General features: G+C 38.9%; 2 protein-coding genes across 2 annotated transcripts in view; one reads left to right on the top strand and one right to left on the bottom strand.

Annotated features, from left to right (window-relative positions):
• The window catches only part of PI4KA (phosphatidylinositol 4-kinase alpha), a 54,013-nt gene that overhangs the window by 10,402 nt on the left and 23,787 nt on the right, over nt 1-19,824 (top strand). Inside the window, exons 11-19 of the mRNA XM_058037303.1 lie at nt 82-273; nt 976-1,076; nt 1,833-1,962; nt 2,680-2,809; nt 3,498-3,593; nt 4,296-4,479; nt 5,222-5,325; nt 6,269-6,437; nt 8,353-8,403. Of these exons, the coding sequence (XP_057893286.1) occupies nt 82-273; nt 976-1,076; nt 1,833-1,962; nt 2,680-2,809; nt 3,498-3,593; nt 4,296-4,479; nt 5,222-5,325; nt 6,269-6,437; nt 8,353-8,403 (1,157 nt within the window). The remainder of the gene's footprint in view (nt 1-81; nt 274-975; nt 1,077-1,832; nt 1,963-2,679; nt 2,810-3,497; nt 3,594-4,295; nt 4,480-5,221; nt 5,326-6,268; nt 6,438-8,352; nt 8,404-19,824) is intronic.
• SERPIND1 (serpin family D member 1) lies at nt 11,045-19,763 on the bottom strand. The gene is made up of 5 exons (XM_058037304.1): nt 19,657-19,763; nt 16,794-17,662; nt 12,992-13,265; nt 11,936-12,080; nt 11,045-11,545 (listed from the first exon to the last, which is right to left on the bottom strand). Exons 2-5 carry the CDS (start codon nt 17,644-17,646, stop codon nt 11,354-11,356), a joined length of 1,464 nt encoding a protein of 487 aa, XP_057893287.1. The 5' UTR covers nt 17,647-17,662; nt 19,657-19,763; the 3' UTR covers nt 11,045-11,353.

The raw sequence follows: 19,824 nt of genomic DNA, 5'->3' as shown, positions 1-19,824 counted from the left end.
AATGACTGTTATATATGCTGTTATTCTGATAACACTGACTTTCATCCTTCCAGTATATATTGTTTCCTTTTCTTTTTTTAGACCTTCCCACCTCATTTGTGAAGGAAATCCATGATTTTGTGCTGGAGCAATTCAACAGCAGCCAGTCAGAACTCCAGAAAATCCTCCACGATGTGGATCGACTGCACAACGAGCTGAGCCCGTTAAAACTGCGCTGCCAGGCCAACGCTGCCTGTGTGGATCTCATGGTGTGGGCTGTGAAGGATGAGCAAAGTAAAAAAATGCTCCTTGGTCTCTGCAGTGTCTGTTTGTTGTGTTCTAAGTTGTAGAAATACTTATGGAGTAGATGGTGCTCAGAGAAATATTAAATTTCAGTGAAATACAAGGGTAAAACTTCCATCGAAAGGTTGTCAGATTAGTTGGCTGCGTAGTTAGACATCTCTTTATAGAAATGAGGCAGAAACTTCTATTACTTATCTCCAGGGGATGCTATAAATGCTTGATTGCATGCAGCTATTTGTTTTCTAGTTTCTGTTTTATTTATTCCTCTTATCCAGTTATGAGTATTTCTCAGTGGTTCTTTTAAAGAAAATGTTTTTTCTTCATTGCTAGCAGGACTGGGAGACTCTTTCTTACTTTTCCTCTATTTTCTTTCTTGTCTAAATCTTATATCTGCTGAATATGTGGAGGATTTTTTCTCTTTGGACATGGCAATATTTGATTTCTGTTCAGTATGAAGTATGCTCAAAATCAGCTTTAAATGCTGTCATTTTTCAGTCACAGTATTTGACAGAGCTGTTTGGTGCAGGTGCTAAGTTTCTAAAACTGTTTTTGCAGAAGCAGCACTAAATCTTACAGTACAAGATTGAAGCTTATAAATCATCTCCATTATTTTAGAAATTCCAGTAAGGCTTGGGTTGTGTGTGGCCTAATAACAAATAAAAAAAAAATTTCTGTTGGATTTTTTTATTTAAGGTGCAGAAAACCTGTGCATCAAGTTATCAGAGAAGCTGCAGTCAAAAACCTCAAGCAAAGTCATAATTGCTCACTTGCCATTGCTGATTTGCTGTTTGCAGGTCTGTCTTTACAGTATTTGTCATTAATTACTCCAGTTAGTCACTGTGTCAGTGAATGAGAATTGGGGGATTTTTACAGGTTGCTGGAACACTTGATCTGCTGTTTTTATTACTTTCCATCACTGTGTTCTATATTTGGTTTTCAGAGATCTGCTGTGAGGACTAGGAGCTGCTTTTAGAATTTTCTTAGCTCAGCTACTTCTTGAAGAAGAATATTCATGAGGGGTTTTTAGCCAGGATTTAATTTTTGAACTATTTAGCGTCTTAGTCCATTACATAAATAATTAAAATACTGGGACTGGCAGAACACTGAGGTTTTAGATTAAGCCTTGGTTATTCTCATTTTTGTCTTCTTATTGGGCACTTATCCAGTCTTACAAATGTGGTGTTTCTCACCACATAAGTTGTAAGTTATCAGGTTCCTCTAAATGTTGGCACTTGTACAGTACCTTTATTTTTGGAGAATGCAGTTCATTTCATGGAACTCCTGTGAAAATGCCCAGGAAGAGAGCAGCAAGGCTTGAGTGGTATATGACACACTCTGGAATAACCCAAAACAGTTAGAGCTTAAAGTATCTAAATCTTCTGCTAAAAAATGAACCTCTCAAAACTGTGTAGGATTTGTTTTGTTTTCTGTTTGTTTGTATTGAGCTGAAGTTGCAAGCTTGCAGCTGAAATAAAAACAGTGCTGTTTTATTCTAAAGCTATGTTTTGTTGGTTTTGTCTTAGTTTTTGTTTTTCTCTTTCCCCTTTTAGGGTCTAGGTCGTTTGTGTGAGAGGTTCCCTGTTGTGGTTCATTCTGTCAATCCATCACTGAGAGACTTTCTTGTGATACCTTCCCCAGTGCTTGTGAAACTTTACAAATATCACAGCCAGTATCATTCAGGTAAAGGGAAAAAACCTATGTTCCAGAATCATTGTTTTCCAACTTTTGTGGCTTTTTCATACTTTTTGGTATTTTGTGGTGATGCAGCTGGAGGTGGAAATGGAGATGGAATTGTGTAATTTTTTTTGGAGATGAGGAGGAGGAAAACCAATGAAATTCTGGTAGAAGTGTATCTAAGGGTGAGCAGCAGGACTGCTGTGTCTCTTCTGCTGACACTGAGCACTTGTGTCTTGAGTGCATAATTATCCTCATAATGAGGGAAAAGAATCACATACCCAGTTGGAACCTCCCTTGTTTGGAGTTGAGGCTGTTGTGTCCAGTTCTCCTACAAAGGCTGCTTGTCTGCCCTGTAGCCTATTTTGCAACTTGGGAGGCAGCCACTGGCTCTGTCCAAAGCTGCTTCTTCTGCAGAGTGAACGAGGTCACGTTCCTCACACTCCCCATACCCATCCTCTGCTCCAGCCACGTGACTGTCTTGGCATTTGGCAGGTTTTTGTTGTTGTTTTTAGACTTTAATATTGAGTGATGATTTCCTGAAGAAAAATGTTCAATTCAAATCACTTGCTGATGCAAAAGCAGTATTGTAATGCTAGAGCAAAACAGTAAATTAGTAAGTGGCTAAATTTAGGAATAATAATTTAGGAACAGTCAAATGCAATAATGGCTTGTCTAGCTCATCAAGTGGTGTTGATTTCTGTACTCCTGTGTTCTCAGTAGGTGGGAATGACATTAAGATCAGTGTCACCAATGAGCATTCAGAGTCCACTCTAAATGTAATGTCTTGCAAGAAGGGTCAGCCATCCATGTATGAGCAGCTGCGTGACATTGCCATAGACAACATCTGCAGGTAAGAGGGGGCTGGTGCCATGCTGGACATGTGCTGCTTCCCTGGCACCATGCTGGACATGTGGTGGTTCCCTGGCAGAAAGGCACAGTGTCCATTTAGAAGGTTCTGCTCTGTGCTGCCATGAAGTCTTCGTGCCTTGTTTGGTTGGGACTTTGTTTTCCTTCAGGCATCTCTTGGTTCTGTTTATGTCCTAACTGGAAAATTATTCAGTCTTACTGTTCTGCTTCCCATGTCTGCTAGTCACCATTTTCAGTAGGTAGGTGTTTTTGCAGATATTTAATAGGTTGGGTTTTTTTGTTTTTAGCTTGGGTTGTTGCATTGACTGAGCCTCATGTAACAGAAGGATTGTCACACACCCGTGTGGGCAGTGATTATTCTTCCCTTTTAGACAGCTGCAGAGAGCTGGAGGGAAGACATAGTTGGTGACTAGAGACAAGGAATTAAAGTTTCAAACCAGTGGATTCTGAATTTTCCTTATTGTATATTCCCATCATTATTGTTTTTGGAGAAAGCAGAAGTAGAAACTCAGCTCATTTTTCAAAATGTATCTACAGTGTTCCTTGGCAATCAATTCTTATTCTTCAGTATAAACCTGCTTCCCTAATATACAGATAGCATGAGTTCACAGTAGTTGAAAGTGATAGGATTTATTCATGCATTGTGTTTTTCCTGTCCATTGTTACTGCAGGTGCTTGAAAGCTGGCCTGACCATAGATTCAGTGATTGTTGAGGCCTTTCTTGCCAGTCTGTCCAACCGTCTGTACATCTCTCAGGAGAATGATAAGTAAGTGGTCAGTCAATCACAAAACCAATTTTTCCTTCACTCAGTGAATCTGAGACTTATTCTAAGATACAAGTACTGGCAGCATTATTTTAGAACTAAATGTCTCTGAGATGAATGGGCTTGTGCATAGGGTCAAGATCTTCCCATGCCAAGTCTTTGCAGAGCTGAGCCCATTTTCATACTGAGATGTATGGATTCAGTTTTAGCTGATTGGATAAGCAAGTCTTTGGTGAATGTTAGCCAATTTTGATCCCTCAGCTGAGTGATGCTTTCTCTTCAGGCTTCAGCTGTCTTCTTTTTGCTAGACACATCTTGTCATTCTGGTATTTTGCTCTGCTTTTAAGAGCCTCGCTAACCAAGAAGTCTCATGGGGGAGGTTCTGTAGTAGCTGGTCTGACTGTCTTAGTATTTTGTCCATCATTTTCGCTTTTTATAATGTTGTTTTTAGAACAGCTTGTTCATGTGTTAGTGTGGACTTCCTCAAGAATGAGTTTGGGAGAGGTTATTTTTTATTTTGAAAATCATCTTGTGCAAGTATATCCTCTAATGTTGGAGATGTATAGAGTGGCAGTATAAAAGCTGCTGGTGATGTTTAAATTTAGTATAGGAACCGTTACTTACCTGAAATGTAACTGAGGTCTTGATAACTTGTTGAACAGTTCCATTTATCAAGTTGGGATTTTTCTTTGTTTTCCTTAACAGGGAAGCTCATTTGATTCCTGACCACACAATTCGTGCTCTAGGGCACATTGCAGTGGCACTGAGGGACACCCCCAAAATGATGGAACCCATCCTGCAGATCTTACAGCAGAAGTTTTGCCAGCCACCTTCTCATCTTGATGTACTCATCATTGATCAACTTGGCTGTTTGGTCATCACTGGAAATGTAAGGAAAGAAAGGGCCAAGAGAATGCCAGTTCATGATTCCTTCCTTTAGTTAAATGGAAATATATTTTAGAGGTGCATTTGCAGTAGGCTTTTAAGGCTTCTTTTTTCTGCACTACAGGTGGACAGACACTTGTACAGACTATGTGATATTAGACAACAAAAGCTGTGATAATGTGTAAAGTGCTGTCCCTGTAAAGAAGATGAATCCCCGCAGAAAATAGAGTCTTTTTAAAAAAAAAAATACTATAAAGCCTACCAAACTCAATGTTTTCAAAAGTTACTAAGTTTTTAAACTTGGCCTATCACAAATAAGTGGAGAGTATTTTCTTTTGGTATTGGTAATTAACTTTCAAAGTCTTGTAGGTTCATACATTTAAAAGAATGGAAGATTGTCTTCTTTAGTCATATAAAGATTAACTGACTTTTCCCAAATGTTATTTGCGCATCTGAGCAAGAAATTAATTGCCAGAACTCAGAAGCCTGAAAAAATGGTTTCCATCAGGAAGGCAGAATTAAAAAACATCATAAATTTGGTAAAATATGATCCATTAAATGCATTCACAAAAGCACTTATGCTGTTTGCTTCATGGAAGCTGAAACCATTGCTCAGGCTGTGGCTGCACATCTATTTGAAGAGCTTGGTAATACTTGGAGTATTTTACAGGGCTGATCTTTAGAGAGTATTCAGTAAGCTTTACTTAGGGATTTGTTTGGGTTTTTTTGTTTGTTTTGTTTTGCAGCAATACATTTATGGTGAGGTGTGGAATCTATTTCAGCAAATCAGTGTTAAAGCAAGCTCAGTTGTTTACTCTGCCACAAAAGACTATAAGGACCATGGATACAGGTAACACTTAGCTGTGTTCCTTAATGTGTGAAAACTATATCAAATACCCTTTGGGCTGCTTTGGGGTTTTTCACTTTTTCCCATTATCAAGTTTTATTACAAGGTTGGAATTATACTGTTCTTTGATGTTAAAAAGAAATATGTTAATTTAGAAATAATAGCCCTTCAAAATGCAGAGATTCCTGAAAATGCTTTTCACTACAGGTAGCATTGGTAATTTTTACCTCTGTAAGGAGTCAGTGTTTGTGAAAGATAATTGGCATTGATGACTTATGTTATCTGTAATTACAGTAATTAATTACTAAATTACAGTAATTAATTACTACATCTCTTAGCCCAGAAAAGCTGAGAGTGTTGTTTGTTTTGTTTTTAATGTGATGCTAGTACTTGTTAGGGATTAAATGCAAACCATTAACAATTTAATTCTTTGTATGTAAGTTATGCATTGTTGTCCCCACTAGAAGTAAAGATTGTCACTGACTCTGTTGGTATTTGGGGTGGGCTGGATACCTTTCAGTGCAGAATGGGAGCAACTGAGAGGACTGTTCCTGTCAGTGTGTTTTAGCAATGCAGTCTCAGCTTCAGCAACCGATCTGAGTTGTGATTCTTCTGCTCAAGAGCTTTCCCAAAACAGAAACACTGTCTTTGGCTGCTTTTTGTCTGCTACAGGAAAGTACTTAAAAGTCCTTTCCTTGTGGCCATGACAGCATCATAAATGGAACATCCTCCAAAGGCACAACTTAAAAATAGTTTTTCACTTAAATACCAATTGCATTTCAATTGTTAGTAAAGTGATGTGCTGCTCATAAAAAAAGCAAGGAAAAAAACTGGGTGGGAATATGTCAGTAGCCATATTACAACAGTTACTGTCAGTATTATGAAGAAAACACTGCCAATATAAAACCTGAGGGATTGCTTGTTCATAGCTGTTCTTTCTCCCCAGGCACTGCTCCTTAGCAGTCATTAACGCCCTGGCCAACATCGCTGCCAACATCCAGGTGGAGCACCTTGTGGATGAGCTGCTGATGAACTTGCTGGAGCTCTTTGTTCAGCTGGGGCTCGAAGGAAAGAGAGCTAGTGAGAGAGCAAGTGAAAAAGGACCAGCACTGAAGGTCAGAAATGCATTGGTTTTTAATTGTGTGCAGCTGTGCTTTGTGTGGGTGGCACTGCTGAACACACCCTTGCTGTGCTAAGCCTGAGAGTGCATTCTGGTGGTGGGGTGTGAGTGCAGGTCTGGGGTGCCTGACTGACTGTGAAGTGTCCCAGATAAAACAGGGAATAGCTGCAGTTCAGCTGAGACTGCCCACAGTGTCAGAGCTGCAAAGGGATGCTCTGGAATCAGTGAGAGAGACAAACTGCTGCACTGACTGAAAGCTGTGCAACTCTGCACATGAAGAAATGACAGAATGCAGATGGATTGAGCTAGGAGGCAGTGTTTCTTTAGTGTGAAGATCCTGAGAGCTGTTCTCACTAGAACATTCCACTCAACGCAGAGTACAAGTTATGAAAGCTTTTCTGAAGACTTCATTTCAAGAAGAGATAAAGAGGGTAAGGACTGCACATGCTGTGGTCCCCAAACAAAAGCAAGTTTTTCTTCATTACTTTGCCTATGTCTCTGCTCAACACACTAAAATTTGCTTGATAACCATTAAAATGTTCAGTGACTTTTTTGTTCTATTTTCAACTATTCAAAAGTGATTTCTGTGAGGAGAAGAAAAAATACCTTATTTTTCTTTTGCTATTGCTGATAGTTGACATGGATGTTCTCTGAGTATGCCCAAGAGTGGAAATCAGTCCATCTTTTTCACCCTCAGTGCCATGTATTATCATAAAGAGGCTGATATGCTGATATTTTCATTTTTTAAACAAAAAGGGCTACTGGAAAAATGAATTTTCTACAGAAACTGTGTAGTTCTGCTGGGTTCTGGCTATTGCAGTTAGTTTGTGTCTCTGCTCTGACTCTGAGTGTCCTGAGGCAGTGAGTTAGGTGCAGTGGATTGTCCTGAAGTTAACAAAAAACCATGGTGACTTTTCCCAGTTGTCCCTACCCCTTACAGTATCTTCTGTGCTATTATTTTCTTCCCTTCAAAAATATTTTAAGACCAATCTTTTGTTTGTATTATCTTGACTCTCCAGGAAAGATAACTGAAATTTGTTTTAGTTGGGTTGTACCATTAATGTTTCATCTGAAGACTATTTGGCTTTGTTTCTCTATTGCTCTCTTCTTTCCTTCTTTGTTTTTGCTTTTTTAAATTGTTTCCTCTTGGTTTATTCCACTTCATGCAAAGCTGTGCCCTGTTAGCACATCTTCCTTGCCTCATCCCTGTGGGGCCAGCACTCCCTCTTGTAAGGAGGGAACTGGGGCATTCCCCCTTTCCCAAATCTAGTGTGGAGGGACATGGGACTTCAGAGAGATGTCTCAGTGTGGTGTCTGTGCCACCACTGTTTGCCTGATCAGAAAAGGTGAGAAATGATGTGCTATGCTCAGTGAATGTTTTCAATTCTGTAATACTCTACTTGCCAAGAGCAAACACACATGTATAGCTGCAGTTTAAAAAGTCCTAAAAAGCCAAAGGAAATAGGTGTTTTCCTTATGCTTCTTATATTTCAATGGAAAAGGCTGCTCCTCCTGCTTAAATAAATTCTTGGAGATTCTGTCTTTTTACAGGCTTGTTATTTTTGGCTTCATTTTGATAGTAAAATGAAACTTCTGGTAAACATTTGATACTTGTTTGTGGCCACCCATTTAATTAGATCATTTTCCTAGCAGTTATTGAATATCTGTAGACTGTGTGCTAAGAGGGGAAAAATCCCTTCAGTAGTGCATGAGAAAAACCTGAAAAGCTTTGTTAAAAGATTCCAGGATGTGTTCAGTCCTATGGAGAGACATCTCCTGACCACCTGGTGCACATCTCTTTGCAAGATACAGAGTTGTGATTGCAGTGTTTGATGCTTGAAATATGTCTTTTAGCAAATTCTTTAGAAATGCTTTTGTAGATGTTTTGAGCATTTCCTTTTTCTTCTCAGGCCTCCAGTAGTGCAGGGAACCTGGGTGTGCTCATTCCTGTCATTGCTGTGGTGAGTATCCAATGGATCAGTTGCTGCAAACAATAATTTTTCTTGCATTTATCAAATACTGCTGCTATTTCAAGCAAAATGCTTTGATTGACTGTAGTGCAGAGGTTACCATCCAGGAGAAATGTAGTACTACTGTAAAGTAATACACCTAGCTCTAAGGGAGGGGAGCATTCATTTAATAATGACAAATCTCTTGAAAATGAGAATTGACTGTCAGGCTGAAAGCATTTTAGGAAATGTGCAAGGGCACTGATGTCCGTGCCAGACTCATTTATTCTGAAGCATATCTGTGTTCACTCTTGGATGTCATTTTTTTCTGGGGAAAAAAACATTTCTTTTAACAAAGTACAAGTGCTAATTCAGGAAAAAATTGTAGATCTAGATCTCCAGTGGAAAATTCAATATGTCCAAGGCTCATTACCAGGTCAGTAGGTCTATTTGCCTAACTGCTGTAGCTTTTACAAAGAAGAGTCACATCTGAAAGATCCATAGACAAACTTCCTGGAGGACAAAAGGCATCATGCTGCTTGTTTCCCTTCTGAAGCTGAATTATTCTCTGGAACTTTTCCTGCACAGCTGCTGGGACAAAAGGGAAAAACGTATCCCATGCTTGCAGTAGGGGGATGTCTGCTTGTAGTTTGTTCATACTGCATATCCATTAACAGGCAGGAAAAAAGCATTCATTTTATACTCTGCCCCTCAAACCCCTTCAGTGAAGTTTGTCAGAGATGAGTCTAAAATTAGCACTAGTTAAAGATCAGAGCACTGTTCCTTTCTTTCCCATTCCTCTCAACTGGTTTGTACATCAGCCCTCCCCAAATTCAGCAGTGATCACAAGGACCAGTTCCTAATTTCAAAGAAATGTGTTTATAAATGTCTTGGGTCACTCTTATTCAATAGTTGCTCAGGTTTTGCACAAGCCAGCTGGTCCTGCATTGAGATGTTCTCATGGGTGGCATTTTGCAGCTGTCAGATTTGAGTGCAAGCAGGACCATTCCTTGCATATTGAGAGAAGATTAGTGCTTATTAGAGACTTCATGTATAAGTTATGGAAGTACTTTTCTGTTGCAATTTTTTTATTGATGGTATATTTGTTCTGAATAGCTGTGGGTAACTGCATTTTTCTTTACCAATGTGACCTTTAAATGCAGTCAGAGAGTGCCAGAATCTGAAGCAAGAGTTAATGGTTACATTATGGTTGTTGAAGCAAATATTTGACTTTCTTGCACAATGTATGAAGATCATGAGTTTTGAGCAGTAGCTGATTTGCTTTTCTGCTTGACCTCTTTGCCTTGAATAATTGTCTTTACTTAAGTCCCCCAAAACCCATATTGCAGATGCTCCAGCTCATTCAATCATTGAGAGACTAATTAAACCTAGGGCATGAATATTTAAGCTTTTGCATATGCTTTTCTTTTTTGTATATGCTTTCCTTTTTGAATACAGATAAAACAATAGAATGTGTATATGAATGTTAATTTCTGTTGTGCACTTCCAGTGCTGAAAATTGTCTATCACCTGATGGACTTAAAAGACAGGAATAGGGGAAAACATCTGAGTTTCCTGTTCAATGTCAGCTCTTCATCATTCATCATCAGCTCATACCAGTATTTCCCTGGCTGGCAGCTTGAGAAGCTTTGTGTATGGAGCATATAACTGGAGTAGATGCAAAATTACAAACAGAAGTATATAGTATCAAAATTAATTCAACAAGTTAAACTTAATATTGGAAAAACACCTTTAAGAAAATTCATAATTCTTAAAATAATGGTTTGTTTAAAGGTTACTTGTTTGTTTTTGCTAACATAAGACAAACTTATAATGTACTACATAGATTGATACAGTATTTGATACTAGAGAAAGTCATAAAAATACTCTCACTGGATTATGAGGCACATTTTTTTAAAAGGTATGATGTAAAGTAAGGTGAGTATGTTCATTATCTTTAATAATTTGAATGTATGGTGCAGCTCTGTTCCTTGTATTAGGGAGGCAGTGACATTCTACAAAGTGTGGGTAAATCTTCTCGTTTTCAAATGTGGCACATTTGAGCAGAATTTGTGTTGTTACCAGAACGATTCAGAAAGTTTGCAGTGACTTGAAAGGTTTCATCCATTGAATCAAGAATGGAGAGTGCCCTGGAATATTAATAGAGTGATTGCTATAAATGACTTTTTTTTCTAGAGAGGATTAGGTGACACTGAGCTAGCAAAAAGAGCATTTTGCTGACTGCTGTCGCTCTAAAGGGTATTCTGAGGATATTTATATCATTTACCAGGCTGGCATAATTCTGATACCTCTTGTACCAATGAAGATCAGAGGAAGTATTGAAGTGATACAAGTTAGATCAGGGAGAAGTGAGTCCCTTAGTATTTCATTCCTCCAAGACATTTCTGTCTCCTCATACTCCTCATACTGGTCCATGAGGCTCATTGTGTGCAGTAACACACATTGTGTATTCACTGAACATTAAATGATGCCAGCAAAAGAAAGAATGGAGACATTTGATCCGTTTCAAGTTAGATTGTGTAAAATGCCCAGGGGAGACTTAGGTGTCTATGGCTGGTCAGGTATTCAGGATTTCCTTACTTCTATTTATTAACAGACACCCTAGCACAAATTTAGGGCTAGATTTCAAGACTCCAGATAGTCTAAATACTTTATTGATTACATTTTACACACTGTTGCAAAACACAAAGTGTAAGGTACTTTGTGATTTTTTTTTTTCTAGTAATACACTTGTATCAGTACATGGCACTAATTGCAGACAAATTATCTGCTGCTGTGAGTCCACTCATGAGAAACTACCTGTAGATAATACATTTTCTTTTTATACCAGTGACTTTTGTATTGGCTAATACAACAATAAATTTTCCTTTATGATACTGGTATTTTAACATATAATTACACAGCCCATGTGTAACAGAGTGTTGGAGGGTGTTCTCTGTTTTTAAGATGTGGCTGGGTTGGCCACTCTGCCCATGAAGAGGAGGCAGCTGGTGCGGTGCTCGTAGATCAGGAACAGGAATGGGCGATCCACCACGAAGCGGATCTGGGTGGAGAGAGGCATGAACCCCACCGTGGTTATTGCTGCAGCCTCTGTGCCCTCCTCATTCACTGTGATTGTGCCTTGGTGATTGAACTGTTCAGACAAACAAAACAGGAAAACAAATCAGAGAAATTGAGGCTCTCCTAAGTAAATGAATGATCTGCTCACAACCTTCCCTGCCCCATATCCCACACCCCTTCTGGTCACCCTACACAGCACCAAAAACCTTTGGGGTTTGTTCTGTGGAGAAGCCTGTTCCTGGCTGACCACAACACTCTTAGTGCGTTTGCATCTGATTAAACATGTGCTTCATTATGTAAGGAGGTAAGGACAAACCCACAATTCTCCCTCCTCTCTCCTTGTCCTCCAGAAAAGATGAGGAAAAAATCTTGTTTTAGCTTACTGTGTACTATTATTACTGAGCTGTCGTGTTTTTGGGTGATGGAGTTTAATCAGAGAGGAGGTGAAATGAGGAGTAAATACCCTGTCAATGGTGATCTTCTCATCTGATATACCAGAGTAGTCTCCGTTTCCATTGAACAGTTCTTCTATTCCCATGGATCTCAGATAATCAATCAAGTTATAAGTCTTCTCCAGCTTAAATTTAGGCAGAACCACTTCTCTTGTTCTTGTAAAAATAAACACAAAAAGGAAAAATCATTGAACAGATATTTATGTGCATGACTGGTATGACCTGGTATGGTTTGGATTTTTTGCTGTTTTCAGCAAGCAGGACACAGATATACAGGACTGTACTTTTGCTTTGAAAACTTGAGCTTTTAAAACTGTGCTTTAACAAACTAATTCCCCTGTGTAAACTGTTTGTTTGCCAATTTGATACTTCATTTATAATGATTTGCATTATTTATGTGTATAAGGTGTGTGACTTTGAGCAGTTCAGTGCATGCTTGTAACAAGTGTCAAGCTGTCAGATTTTCTGAAGTACTAAACTGGAGATTTGTCACTTACTGTGTACAACAGAAATAGGTTGAATTCCTGGATAGCACATCAAACCATCTCCTTTTATCAAGTCTGAAGACAGATACACCTAAGTTGTCATCTTTCTTAAGGGAAGCTTTATTATTTTTCCTCTCCCATAATTGTGATGTCCTTTGATTTTGCAATGTGTTCCTTTACACCCAGCTCTGTTGAAATGCTCAGTACTGAACAGAACATAGACTGTTGTGACCAAGATTATTGGTGCAGAATAATGTTATTTTCACAGTCTTGTTTTTCCTTCTTATTGTAAACTTTATCAGTAAGAATGTTTTCTTTAAATCTACATCATTAAGTACTCAATAGAAAGAATTTTGAGGCTTTATTACAATTTTCTACCTCAACCATCCTTGATTTCTTGTCAGTATTTAAATTTTGAGAGATCACCAGTCCTGATTTTTAATTCAATAAATCCATTTTTGGAGTTTTTTTTCCATATTTTTTACTAAAATATATTATCCTCTGCATGCTTTTACTTACCCTCATCAGTCTCGTCAAGAAAATACATAAAGACTTTACCAAGATATGCTTTTCAGCAGGTACCTGTTTGTCATGCTCTTCTGCCACTTTTCCACCACTTGAGGTGTGATCTGCTTCTCGAGGGCTTTCATGCCAGCCAGTTTGTGTGGGAGCACCACGAGCATGCTGATGTTGCCCACGAAGGGCAGCTGGATGATGCTGCAGTCCAGCTCGGGGTCAGCAGCAGCCAGGAAGGTGCCCTTGGTCTGCATCATGGGCACCTTCACCGTCTGCTTCTCGTTCAGCCGGAAACTTCGCTTCGTGGTCATCTCCACTGGAAACTTGTTCTCCCAGGTTCCTGTTCATGCAAGGCACAAGACAGATAAACCCCTAGGTGGCTGTTTAATGAAATGTTCCCAGAATTGGTTTACACCAAGCTTTAAGTCAGCTGGATTGGGATTTATTGTAGGAGATTGTTGATTTCAGTGAAGCGTGAATTAGAAGACAAGTTTTAAAGTGACTTTGAAATTCCTGGCTTTCAACCTACCATTGGTCTGATTTGAGTGTTCTGAATTACAAAAGCAGGTGAACACAAACCAGAAATAAGAATTTGATTGGTGTGTATTATTTTTCCCTGTGAGGAACCTCGAAATTTAAACAGATGGGTTTGCCTCTAGAAGAACAGCTGACCTGATGGTTGAGTTTTTTGAGTTGTGATGCTTGAATCCATTTCTGAAGGCACCTCTTTGGAGAATGTTAGTGGTGTATCAAGCTAAGCAAGGGCTGTATTTGTTTTGCATACAGATGATATGCTGAGGGCATTAAATTACCTTAGTCCAGTCAGAATGGTTCATTTTCTATCATAACCTGAAGAATTGGGGTGTTGACTGCTTAATTCTGTGGTCCAGTTTGATGGGATAACAGGCTTCTGTAGATGTGCTGAAATCTGACAAGTTTATGCCCAAATAATGCAGTCCAACACATTTTGCAGCCCAGAAAACTTTGCCCTCCGGGTTTGAAGCTTTTTATGTGGAGATACTCTGGATACCAGAAGTATTTATTAACTGTTGGAAAGAAGGTTTTTTAAATCCAATGTTCTATTGGTCTTTTTATAGAACTGTAGCTCTGGAATAAACATCATTTCTTAAAGGGCAGACAAAGCTGGAAGATTATAGTGGAAGTCGGGTTACCAGTATTTCCTGTAAAAACTCAGGAATTTATGTCATCATTGGCAAGCAAGTATGTGAGCAATGTGACTGTGACTGTGTGGAGAGCCTACAATATAACCTTAATTGGTTCCTTAGTCTGACTTTACCAGATTTACTGTGAATAAGAAAAGAAAGACCTCAAGTCCATCTTTCATTCTAAAAGTTCCTGCACAGGTCAGGCTGATGGGGACCAGTTTGAGAAGTGATCAGACTGTGGTTAGTAGTCTGAAAGATATGGGGTATAAAATGGATTATGCTATTCCCAAACAAATAGTCTCACTTCCAAGGAATACCCAGTATCTGGCTTTTTTTCAGGGAGCAGAATTTACAGATGCAGGACTTCAGCTGTCCAATGACATGGGGCTGCTGTGGGCCAGGGGAGCTTCAGCAGCTCTGCCATCCACTGAGGGGTGGGAGACATTATCAGCTCTTCCTAGTGAAAGACAGGAGCTGGGGAACATCTTTCTTAGATTTACTTTTGCAAATGTGTTTTTCTTGGGGTAGAATACTGATCCCCAGCAGGAGCTGTGTGGCCAGCTGAAACCAGCTCGTGCTTTGACTTCTGTGACTTTCTGTTTTGAGTCTTCCCCCAAGATGTCTTTTGGATCCATCTGTGGTGGCAGATGTCTCCATTGAGATGTTGTGTCCATTGTTGTCTCCATTTGTCAGTTACCAGACCTGTCATGGCTAAAATAACCAGATCCTGCTTGGTAGGAAGCTCAAAAATGATTACTCAGAGCTGTGCAGAATGGGGAGTAGGCTGGACATCTGTACAAGATAAAATGTGCTTCTTACCAACATAAATAGTTTCTTGATGGTCTTTAATATAAAAGGAGTTTGAAACCTCACAGTGTTTGTCAAGTATCCCACTACTCAGTCTCACTTGTACTGAGCATCTCTGTATATCTGGAAATGCTTACAGGTTTCTTAGTTCAAAGGGCTTAACAGAGCTTTTCTGCAGTGGCACAAACAGTGCAAATGGAAAGATGTGGACAAAATTTGGCATGTTAGAAGCAGTATTGTGGAAACTAAGAAACCTAGGTGCAGAACTTGCTTTTAAAAAGTTCAGTTCCACTCAAAGCAGAATTCCCAGGTGACTGTCACTGTAAGACAAAAGAATGAGAGCAGTAGAGAATTGATCTGTTTTGAGGGTTAGAAATTACAGCCTTCAGCAGATGGCACCAAGATAATTTGGACTAAGAGGACAGAAGAAAAACCCTGAAGTTTTTTTAATCTTGATGGCTCAAGAGTTCCAATACCATATCTGTGTATTTTTGTGGTGGTTTTGTTATTTTGAGATGGCACAAGTATTTAAAAATTTCAGAATTAAACAAAAGGGTATTTCACATTTCACCTAATTATGAAAAAAAAAGTATCTGTTTCACTTTGTATAGTCCTTTTCTTAGGATGGTTTAACAGGCAGTAAAACCCTGTATTTAATATGATATGATCACCAGGGATGTAGTCAAGTATACAAGTGAGGGCCTGTTGGATGGTACCTGAGAATAAGAGATTACTGGATTTAATGCTAATGATTGCTTCAGATTCTTTTAGGGGTAAGTGGCATTATTCAAGGATGTAATTCCTTGCAAGTGAGTGGGAAATGGTACATTTATAGGAGTGTTGCTTCTGTAACCTGCTGAGATGGCAGCTGTAAGAGAGGCCTTTTTTTTCCTGGAAGCAGAGACATAACTGGGGAAAAATAAACTCCTTTATGAATTTTGGAAAGGAGTGTGTTGTACTTGGAAACACTGTTACCCTTTTGGGCTGATTTTTCTTTCCTTACCTGTGTTTTTAAGTCACTTGATTTTCATCTTAAACAGTCAGAAACAGATTTCTTTTTTCCTTATTTCTTTTTTCATTGGCACCTCCCACCTCTGCTCATTTAATGTAATTTTAAAAACTTGTTCAAAAACTAACAAACTTTCAACCTGAGGCAGATAACTTAGTGTAAATGTAAAGACATTGAAAATAAGTGTTTATAATAACAATATATTGTAGAGTCTTTACTTCAAGCCTCTTTAACTGTTCAGCCTTTACTAATGCATGAAGGAGCCCATATCAGCAGACCATTCATGCTGAATTCACTGTGATATTCCATGTAGTGAATGTGTTTGGTTTTACTTGTAGAAGAGCAGTGTTTTGGTTATTCTCTTAGGTCCCCTATATGGACTTGATGACAAAGATCACGCTCTGATCATGTTAAAAAATTTCTTCCTTCAAGCTGAAATTCTTTGCAGTCATTTGTATGAGTCCTAAATACTTCAAGAGATGTTAAGTGCTTTAACTGAAATCGACCTGTAGCATTTTGGTGACACCAAGACTGAATGTGACTAATGACATGCATGCGCATCTATACCTCCTCATCTGATACTTCTACCAAGCTTATGCTTTCTGGGGCTATTCCACATTCATATGTTGTTTTTCTGTCTCACTGTGAGTCATGAAGGTTTTGGAGGTAGTAAGCATTTGCTCTATGTATGCAATAACTTCCGAGCATTGTTGTGCTACAGAAACAGGCAAAAATGGGCTAATAATACAGATTCCTAATGAGGGAGTCAGTAGGTTTTTTTTAGTGTACATTAGACTTTAATTCTGTCTGGGATTTCTAATGACATATGGCAGTGCATTGCAAACTGAGAAAATCCATCACTAAGATTGAAATAATAGAGTCTTACCTTTAAAGTAAAGACAATTAAGAATCATCATCAGTGTTGTAGGGTTGATATTCACAAGAGCTTCCTTTATTAATCCCTTGGTCAGCTTTAAGATGCGTTCATTGGTTTTGGCTATGAAGCTGGGATCTGAGAAATCAGCTGCTTGGGCATCAGCAAAGTAGTATGTTTTCATGTTGGTTTTGAAATCATTGAGGACAGAAAAGTCTTTATGGATGTAAAGGTCATTGACAGACCTCAGCGTGAAGCCGAAGTTGCGCCTGAAGAGCCGATGGGTGAGCTTGCGGAAGAGGTTGTGAACGGTCATGAGCTCGTATTTGCTGCTGGCATTAATGAAGTCTTCAAAGCCAAGAACTGATAGCACTTCCTGCTGGGTTTGATCCTTCAGACCCAGGGAAATCATAGCCATTGCAGTGGAAATACCAACAGGAGCCATGATAATGTTGTCTGAGGAGCTGGCCTTGTCTGCCACGCTGCGGTAAAGGTTGAAGCCAAAGTTTGCATTGAGGATATTGAGGCGCTGGATTCTGGTTTTGCCTTGGAATAGCTCAAGAATATTTCCTTGTTGAACTTCAGAAACCATGTGTGGGGCAGCATCAATAACATCACTGTAGTCATCTTCACCCAGTATCTTATCAATGTCTAGGTAGTCCTCTTCCTCCTCCTCTTCAGGAATCAAGTCATTAGTGATGGTGTTTTCTTTGTGAAACTCGAGTGGTAGGTTGGGCATGTAAGTCCCATTTTCGTGTGGCTGTGCACCTTTAAGGCTTTCAAAATGCTCAGTGACATCCTTGACTCCACAAAATGTGGAGGTTATGATGACAGCAAAGGCAAGCAATTGAAATAGGAACTTCATTCTGACTGGTGAAAGCCTGGAAAACAACATAACAGTTGAGAGAGTCAAGGGTAATTGAATTTTAGTTATCTGTTCCCTGATTTTAGGTTCATGCTGATTTCTGTGGCAGCAGCAGATCTATAGTTACCCTATTTGACAGCACTGTATTTTAGTGGAAGAGATGTCAGTTAGATGGGTAAGTCTGTTTTACTGGTAATTGGTTTTGCTTACACAATGCCTCCAGCCTGCCAAAGAGTTGGTTGACCTCCTCCCATACAAATAGTCATTACTGGCATATTTCAACAGTTACAAACTCATTACCCAGAATATGTGGGACCCTTCATTTTAAACTGTTACACTTAAACTGTACACTAACTGTGTGAGCAGTGTGTGCTGAAAATACAATGTGAAGTTAAGTTTGAAGATTTGAGCTTGGTAGGAAGAACAGGGACTCCTGATCCAATCCCCTGCAGAAACATACCAGAAAGCTGAGATGTACTGAAAATTTTGAAAAACAAACATCCTGTAGCTACAACAAAAATGGAAGTTTTGTAGGAGTATTTTGGAAAAGCAAGGCAGCAGTCTGGTGAATAAGGGTGATCTGGGCATGTAGAAATATGTGTATTTGCACTGAGCCCCATTAGTGGGACTGCAGTTGGGCATAAACGTCTCTCCTGGCCTGCTCATGGCCTTACTTGGGTGTGTTTCTCAATGTCTGTGCACCCTTTCTGCAGCTCTGTGTCCTCATCTGCTACTTTTGTAATGGATTGGCTTGATTCTGCTCTTGGCTTAGTTATGTTTTGTTTCACTTTTCTGCAGAAGTCGTAGTGCTCTCTGTTTTCTTTGTGGTGTGAAGTCTCTGTGGGCTCCCTTCAGAGCTTTGTTTCTCTAGGGTTTCTGTGATCCCAGTTCTAGATTTGTAACCTCACCTTTTTTGTTTGAGATTACATTTAAGTAGAACCTGCATTTTTCTAAGGAAAGCTTAATCAATCTCTTCATCTACAGAGTACTGGACTACTGCATTTTAAAATTATTTTTAAGTCAAGAATTTTCTATAGTATATATTTTAAGAGAATCCATCAGATTTACTCAGCTGTAAAGCCCTCCACCAAGAAGTAGATCTGAGAGACTTTTCACCATAATATTGAGTGCAGTAAAGTGTTCTTAAAAATATATGAAAAAGTATAGTTGCCTTCTGTGACTGTCAGAGATCAAAATGTAGATGTTCAATAGATCTGTTACCTGAAACTGAATGGGTGTCTGAATGCCAGGCCTGGGGTTTAACTCAGACTTAACTATAAAGTTATTTCACAAATTTATAACGTTAATCTCAATTGATACACTTTCTTGAGTAAAAGGCAGTTATTTACAATATAATACAGGACAAAATACTGAATACAATTAAAACAAAAATCTCACTAAGGTGTTGATTAAAATGCTTTTTAAATTAGGAAAGAGAGTTGTTGTGGCAAGTATAAACATTCACATACCTGTACCTGTTGACTGACCTGTATATCAGTGAATAAAACCTTGAAGGAAAATATTTTCAAACATGTTGTAACAGGATTGAAATAACTGAGCTGACAGATGAGTTTTTGAAACTCTCCTCCAGACTAATTTGCTTTAAATCCTAAAACCATTTAAGGATGATCCTCCCATATAAAAGAATACATTGTTTTGCAGAAAGTATCCAAATAAATATCCAAATAAGAATTGGTTTTACACTGTGACTGAGCATCTCGAGTCAGTGTTTTTCTTATTGTTTCTCCATAAATTCATTTGTTTTTTTCCCCGCCCCCAGAAGTCAGGCCCTTAGGGCTGAGATACTCTGTCCAGTAACCATTGATAAACATTTTCTCTCTTGGCACAGCAGAATTTGCTGTCTGTATTCCCAACTTTACATTCTCATCTTCACCAAACTTCAGTTATTGCTCAGCTGCACTTACACAGGCAAAACTTCTCCCTTCTCTGCAATATATATGTCTTTGCTGAGATCTTCCCAAAATTATAGAAGAGGTAAATGAAGCTTACCTTTATGCCACTGTAGGGGAAGGATGTGTTGAAAAGCTGAAGTAAAGGGAACAGCAGGGTTTAAATCTGAACTTTGACGCTGCTTTTTTGTGTATCTCCCAAAGTAAACATTCTCTAAACCAAACACTGCTAAACTTACTTCGTCAGCCAAATTCCCTCCCTTGCCTA

Source organism: Melospiza georgiana, chromosome 18, assembly GCF_028018845.1.
Source record: "Melospiza georgiana isolate bMelGeo1 chromosome 18, bMelGeo1.pri, whole genome shotgun sequence".
In the NCBI taxonomy this organism is placed as follows: Eukaryota; Metazoa; Chordata; class Aves; order Passeriformes; family Passerellidae; genus Melospiza; species Melospiza georgiana.
This window is presented reverse-complemented; position numbering and strand designations above follow the sequence as displayed.

Bases quoted from the DNA above. Each gene is read 5' to 3' on its own strand.
- SERPIND1 (XM_058037304.1), bottom strand. From the start codon at position 17,646: ATGAAGTTCCTATTTCAATTGCTTGCCTTTGCTGTCATCATAACCTCC. The intron at 13,266-16,793 runs GTAAGACTCTAT...TTGCATGAACAG, and splicing joins TAATTGTCTTTACTTTAAAG to GAACCTGGGAGAACAAGTTT. The intron at 12,081-12,991 runs GTACCTGCTGAA...TATTTTTACAAG, and splicing joins CAGAAGAGCATGACAAACAG to AACAAGAGAAGTGGTTCTGC.